Source organism: Xiphias gladius, chromosome 19 (assembly GCF_016859285.1).
Source record: "Xiphias gladius isolate SHS-SW01 ecotype Sanya breed wild chromosome 19, ASM1685928v1, whole genome shotgun sequence".
NCBI classification, from domain to species: Eukaryota; Metazoa; Chordata; class Actinopteri; order Istiophoriformes; family Xiphiidae; genus Xiphias; species Xiphias gladius.
In genome coordinates, this window is record NC_053418.1 from 16,542,544 (window position 1) to 16,549,907 (window position 7,364).

At 38.5% G+C, this 7,364-nt stretch overlaps 1 protein-coding gene across 1 annotated transcript; it reads left to right on the forward strand.

Annotated features, from left to right (window-relative positions):
• The first annotated feature begins 644 nt into the window (after window positions 1–644).
• cdk7 (cyclin-dependent kinase 7) lies at window positions 645–6,516 on the forward strand. Its single transcript, XM_040154271.1, has 12 exons — window positions 645–774; window positions 1,012–1,071; window positions 1,158–1,191; window positions 1,294–1,361; window positions 1,502–1,570; window positions 3,170–3,280; window positions 3,375–3,493; window positions 3,878–3,977; window positions 4,078–4,164; window positions 4,259–4,408; window positions 5,071–5,209; window positions 6,036–6,516. Exons 1-12 carry the CDS (start codon window positions 709–711, stop codon window positions 6,062–6,064), a joined length of 1,032 nt encoding a protein of 343 aa, XP_040010205.1. The 5' UTR covers window positions 645–708; the 3' UTR covers window positions 6,065–6,516.
• Window positions 6,517–7,364: the final 848 nt, after the last annotated feature.

The following is a 7,364-nucleotide window of genomic DNA, read 5'->3' on the forward strand; positions in this document are numbered from 1 at the left end:
CAAACTTCTAACTGCTAAAAAAAATAAAAAAATAAAAAAAAATAAAATAAAATAAAAAAGGCAGACTGTCAGGACCATAATAGTATTGCATATTGCATCATAACTGTAAAATGTTACAGGAATTTGCAGGAATTTGTCCTGCTTTCATTGATTAAGTAATCATACGAAGTGAGGTATTAAAAATAGTAGTACTGTATTCTGTAACTGTATTATTATTAGTAATTGTCATAGTTGTAGAAAAAAGCCTTATTATATGATATTATATCTAAAGCAAAAGACAGTATAGAAAAAAAGATAAGAGGTAAGAAAAATTCCCTTTGAACCTAAACTTAGAATTTCGAGTGTTTAACAATTTTGTCAGATATTTGATAATGGTATTATTATGAGTATTATGATGATTATTATAGCAGTGTTAGTAGAAGAATAATGTTAAAATGCTTTATGAGAGAAAAACAAACACTTTATTTTAAAAATTCGGTATAACAATTGTGGCACAGAATAAAATAAAATAAAATAAAATAAAATAAAATAAAATAAAATAAAATTAGGTTGCTCATTTGAGCTAAACCACCTCGTCAAGCTGGGTTCTCCATTAAACCGGTAGATGACGCTGTTGGTCAATTTAAAACCTCCTTTAACCCGGAAAAAGTCCTTGCAGACCTTTAACAAGGCAGGAAGTGTCTCTTAATGAAATGACAGTTAGCTGCCATGGCGCTTGATGTAAAATCCAGAGCCAAAAGATACGAGAAGCTGGATTTCCTCGGAGAGGGTCAGGTAGGCAAATGAATAAATCCGTGATTTCTGTCTTTGCTTCTGTCCACTTTCCTCCCTTGCAGGTCGTGGCTAGTTGTATAGAAAACATGATGTCAAGCTAGCAAGCGTTAGCTAGTTGTTAATGTCAACAAAGCCCTGCTGGTGCATGCTGTTCACAGCAGCAGTGATGGTGGAAAAAAAATTATATTTTGGTCTCCGTGTTTCTGTAACTCATTGCTCTCTGTTTCTTCTCTCCAGTTTGCCACAGTGTACAAGGCCAGGGACAAAACAACTGACACCATAGTTGCCATTAAAAAGGTAAAAGAAATAAGCTTAGGTTTAGACTCCTGTTAGCTTTGTATGCTATGCTGATTTTAACTGTTTGTTTGCCTCTTTTCTGGCAGATTAAGGTTGGTCACAGAACCGAGGCTAAAGATGGTGAGTGCCGAATGCCTGATAGCACACATTTAATGTTTTTACCACACAGTGCAGCTCATTTTATCTACCTGTTGATGATTCTAATTTCTTATCGTATAATAGGTATAAATAGGACTGCTCTGCGAGAGATCAAACTACTGCAGGAGCTGCATCATCCAAATATCATTGGGGTGGGTAAACATTCAGTATGTCAGCACATGTTTTCATCTTCATATTCATATATATTACTGGTGAGGGGAAAACGATCAGCTTTCCATATTCTCTCCTAATTTGAACTGAGGGATAACATGTAATGTGGTGTGTTTTGTAGCTGCTGGATGCCTTTGGGCACAAATCTAACATCAGTCTGGTGTTTGACTTCATGGAAACAGATCTAGAGGTAAGGCAGCTCCAACTCTTGAAAATAAAAATCAGTCTTCCTCTCTGTCTGTCTTTGCCTCTATAAGTAATAAGATAACATAATAACACTGACATCCTCATAATATTATGCAGCCCATGCATCAGCCCATTGAGAATCTCGGGTTCGTTCTCATTTTTGATCCATCCAAATTATAAGGGTCTTTGGTTTGTCAACATTTCCTAATTCATTTCTCTTAACAGGAATTCATATGTCCATGTCTGGAACTTTAAAAACCCTGAACATCATTAATTGTGTTTCCTGAAAACTAAATATTTAACAGGTCTTTCAAGGAAAATATCAGCAAATTATACCCTTATAAAATAAACCTATACTGGTTTTCCTGTTTGTTCATATCAGCTCCTTGCAATATAATGCTATTCATTGAGGAGCTATTATGTGATTCAGTAGACCAGTACCATAAACTGCAGGCTCAAAGACTGATGTAGAGTTGAATCAGCACCTTTTCAAATTGGATCATATCATATTGTACAGCTCTTTATTACCCTTTATACATATGGCTGGAGATTGTATGGAGATTTAAACTTTGATTTGTGGTAATCATCGGCATTGCAAAAGAAGTTGCATTTCACTAGAGGGCCACCAGATGGAAATTTCAGCCTTTATTGCCTCCCCATTAATAGAGATCCCGGGGGTAGAGCATTTATAAGCTGGATTTCATCTTAGTGTTTTTTTTTAATTTATTTTATTTTATTTTTTTACAGATATCTATGTTAGATGTGTGTGGCAAATGTGACATTATTTTTTTTGCTGTTATGTTCAGCTTTCAATACTGTGAATGGCAGAGCAGGCCAAAGAATGAGCGACAGATGAAAAAAAACAATTGATGAAAATGAGATTAGAATATATGAACAAAGAAAATACGAGCAGGATGACGAAGACAGCAGCGTGAGTGCTCTCATCAGGCAACTAAGCGGTTCTACAAGGTCACTAAGGCTTTTATATTTCACCCCACCCCCACCACTCTGGTTTGTTTCCGAATGCAAGGCTCCAGATAGGCGCCCGCCACCAATACATCAGACTCAAATAGAATGATGCAAAACAAGATAACCACACTTTAAAAAAAATCAATATCACTCTGCTCTTAGCTCTCACAATTAATTGCTGCCATTAGCCACTCACAGGTAGCAGACTGACAAGGACAGTCATGAGGATGAAATATGTTGCTCATCTTATTACCGGTGCTGAAAGCCTATTTTTAGGCCTTGTGGTTAGATTTGACTGCATGAGCTTAGATACAGATGATGGATACTTTTATTGCAAGTAACATTATTTAGAAGGATACTGGAGCCAGTGTTTTTTAGAGATAGTGGAACAATTGAGGTTCTGGGTGAGAGGTTGAAGCTGAACTGTGCAGTCTGGTTTGGCTCCAGCTGGTTCCACTTCTTCACAGAGATGGATCCTGGTTTTCTTTAATTCTCTTATCTCTTCTGATAAGCGTAATTTCTTTTGAACGTGTGGCCTACAGCTATGTAAGAACATGAAGTAATGGCTGAAGATTATTAGTTATCAGATATCTGGCTTTACTCCAGCCTCTTTGTCATCGTTTTGTTTCCTAAGGTGATCATCAAAGACACCAGCCTAGTCCTGACTCCAGCCAACATCAAAGCCTACATCCTCATGACTCTACAGGGATTAGAGTATATGCACCAGCACTGGGTCTTACACAGGGTAAGAGCATTTGTACTTCACACACATAAATATACATATACATACATGCACACACACAGTAAGTAAGGTATATTTTGCTACTTTGTATGTCCAGGATCTGAAGCCCAATAATCTGCTGTTGGACGGCAACGGCGTGTTGAAGTTGGCTGATTTTGGTTTGGCCAAATCATTTGGCAGCCCCAACAGAGTCTACACGCATCAAGTTGTTACCAGGTCTGTGCTGTTTCTCCATCTCATGGTATTAATGACACAGAACTTATACTCTTCTTTCCCCTGTGTTTTTGTGACAGTCATTGGAAATCTCTCGTAGAGCAGTTATTCAATTTAGATAAATAAATCATGTGCTTTATTTTATTAAGTTAAATTTATCTCGTGAAGAGATAAATTTTGGTCTGGTTAAGGCATGTGACAGCATGCATTATAGAAAATTAATGATTTAGACCACTGGATAGCAGCAAATCAGAAAAGTGGAAGATTCAATGCAGTTCAACAGAATTAATCTTCTTGCCAGAAGAGAGGTCCTTTATGGCTTCACTGACTGGCTAAAAGCTGTAAAATTTAACTCCAAGTCTCTCTGTTCACTGATCCCTTTCCTAGGTGGTACCGCTCCCCTGAGCTCCTGTTTGGTGCCAGGATGTACGGTGTGGGTGTTGACATGTGGGCAGTGGGATGCATCCTGGCAGAGTTACTCCTTCGGGTACACAAACTTCACTTCAAAGAGATATTAATAGAGTAACAAGGGACGCTGTTATTTTTGTATCCATGCTAAGGTCTGTGCATGTGTCCTTTTGCTGTAGATACCATTCCTTGCTGGAGACTCAGATCTTGACCAGCTAACTAAGATCTTTGAGGCTCTTGGGACGCCCACAGAAGAGACATGGCCTGTTGGTATCTGTTTTTTCCCAGTTATGTCTTAGATTGTATTTGCTTTAGTCAGATGGTGAGGATCCTTGATACATTTGTCAAATGTCTCTGCAGGGAGTGTGTAGCCTGCCAGACTACGTGTCCTTCAAAGTCCTTCCTGGTACACCTCTGGAACATATATTTAGTGCAGCCGGAGACGACTTACTAGAGCTCCTACAGGGCCTCTTTACCTTTAACCCATCGACAAGGACCACAGCTACACAGGTAATAAGCACACTGAAGCACAGTAGTTGATTTAAAAAATAAATAAATAAATAAATAATAATAAGAGTTGCTTTTCATTTGAGAAAGACTAAATTGGAGTGTTTTAATTATTTATATAGTTGTTGCCTACAGCTTTTTGCATTTTTGAAAACATTGCATTCCATATCCTATCCATTGACGGGTTGAAAATTAAAATATATATATTGTACAGTATGGAAACAATACCTTATAGGAGTCAGGAGTCAGAAGGATCTGCCTCCCAGAAAAAAAATTGATTTCACTATTTATAGTGTTCCAGCAAAACAAACAAACAAAAAAAAAAAACACTATATATAAAATCACTGTCGCTTATACTAGGTAGTCATCCAATGGAAACTGCCAGACCCTAGCAAAACTTAAGGTCAACATCAACATCACCCTCACCCTCGAAGGTAACCGCAAGAGACCATGAGCAACAGGTCACGAGGACAAGACGTCAGTCCTGGGGGCTGAAACAACAGTTCATGCTTCATGTTAATTTACTTTCACAACAAAGATACATTATACAGGATGATACTCATTTACATACATACCAGCAGTATAGCTGAAGACATTGCTGAGAAAGGCATGATTGCCCAACTGCGGGCGATTACATATTTACCGTTTTGTCTTTTCTTCTCCAGGCTCTGAAGATGAGATACTTCAGTAATCGGCCTAGTCCAACTCCTGGCCCCCAGCTCCCCCAACCCAACTGTTCAGCTGAGGCTCTGAGGGAGAAGGAAACAGTCGGGCTCAAGAGGAAAATAGAGGGCCTGGAGACAAGTAAAGGACACACATACGCTCATATTCGCTATATATACACACCCATACTCCACTAACAGCATTTGCTATAGATACCAAAATCTATAAAGTGCTTCCCTGACCTTGGTTCGCCCAAAGTGAAATAAAACTGGTCAATATTATTATGGTAAAATTGTTTAAGTTGTTTGGAAAAAGAAAAAGGAAAGGTGTCTGCAACAAATGTTTATGGCCAATTTTGAAAGAGCTAGAAATTTTAAAATATCCCACTAGGGCCAAACTTACTTATAGAATGTTGTGAATTTTTGCCTAGTGAACTGTTTGCAAGGTTATGCAGACTAAGGTCATAAATTTAGACCAGTTGATACCACTCGACTGAACCTACCAATTCAAAGGGTGTTGGCTGCACATTTAACTGCAGCTAAATTCAGAATACAGTGAAGTAGAACACACACACACACACACACACACACACACACACACACACACACACACACACAAACACACAGACACACAGTTTAGTGGCTTGTGGGAGGATATGTTTTACTGAAGGAGGACCTGTGTGTTATTGGGAGGTTCAAAGATTTTCCAGCTCTTCCTGTGGCTGGGAAAGTATCTGGGCTGACTGAACACTATGCTCTATGCTACAGTATATTACAGAGAGAATTTCCAAACACTTACAGTAGATGGAAACTTTAGTGGTTAGCAGATTGCTCATTATAGGCTTGTTTTACTTGTGCATATAGTAGATACAATTTCTGGGTCTTTTGTTGTTAACATAGACTTATGTGTAAACTGAATGTAATCTTTTTTATAATGTTTGTGACAACAGTCTTTGTATTTTTTTCAGCTGTGATGAAGAAGAAGCTAATTTTCTGAGCGGCTGGGGCCTGGTAAATCAGATGCTGGCCATCTTCGCACGACTGCGTGGCTCAGCTTCCCGTATTGCTCAGGATTGTCCACTGGAATGAAAAAACGAGTCCAAACCCAGCATAAGGAAAAAAGGCTCAGATGTGGTTGACTTTAGGACGTTTTGCAGGCTATAACTGTTGCACGAGTCGGGAATTGGGCCTAAGGGTTAGTTCTAAGTATCGAAGATTCAGCTGTGTCCAGCAAACCAGCAATTGATCTACAACAGAGACTATCTGCGGTCAGTAGTATTGGCCATGGTCATTTTTCAGTGATGCATAAACTCTGGGAGCCTGTCGGAATGTGTTTATTTATGTACTGAAAAAGAGAACAACCACACTAGCATGTTTGATTATTTCAAGTAGATGTATTTTTATTTTTTGTATGGAATACCAATAAATGGTGCATATGCATATATGGAATTTTCCTGCTGTGATTATGATTGAAACAAAATGTGAGACTTTAAGGTACCTACTTTAATAACTCGCTATGAAACTGTGTTGTATTTATTATGTAATTGTCCTCAGTGGTAGTAAGGCATGATTGTGAGGACTGAAATGCTCCTGCAGGTTTACAAGTTCCTACAATAACACCAGTACAGTTCACAGAATGAAGAATGACTTCATGTTAGAAGTATTCACACAGTCTACTTTTCCACCTGTTGAATGTGCATGGACAGAAATATACTTATGGTTTATTTACTCAGCAGGGTAGTGAGAGTCGGCGAGAGTCAGTCTGTCTGTCTCGCTATGAGTCTGTGAGACATAAACCCTGTCTTCATGGTGACTCTAGGCATGACAGTGTCATGCAGCAGTGTGCCACTAGACGTACCTATCCCTCCCCATCCTTTCTCTTCAACATTAATGTGATCCAATGCAGCCTGACAAGACAGAGGCCTGTTGATCTAGCGGGCGTTCTGCTGCCCTTTTGGTTTTCTGTCAAACAGGATCAGAGAAGAGAATTTCCCCATTGGAAAATTCAGTCTTCATATTTAATCAAATCTATTTCTTATTCAATAACCCATGCCAGCGCCGATTTGTATTTTCTGTTTAATGTTAAATGCCTTCTGCTTCAATGTTCACAGGAGTATCACGTTTGAGTATCCCTTTGGGTATTTTAGATTGATTTTATGAAAAATCACAAACATAAATGCATACATTTGGTTGACCTGTTTAGTGTGATGACTTTTTGGATCATAGGTCTTTTTCCCTTAGTTCAGAAAGAGAAGTCGGGCATGTGTGATTCAAGCCTATTTATAAATGTCCACAAT

Coding starts and splice junctions, on each gene's coding strand:
- cdk7 (XM_040154271.1), top strand. CDS start 709: ATGGCGCTTGATGTAAAATCCAGAGCCAAAAGATACGAGAAGCTGGAT. Junction 3,494..3,877: donor ACGCATCAAGTTGTTACCAG/GTCTGTGCTGTT, acceptor TCCCTTTCCTAG/GTGGTACCGCTCCCCTGAGC. Junction 4,165..4,258: donor CCACAGAAGAGACATGGCCT/GTTGGTATCTGT, acceptor ATGTCTCTGCAG/GGAGTGTGTAGCCTGCCAGA.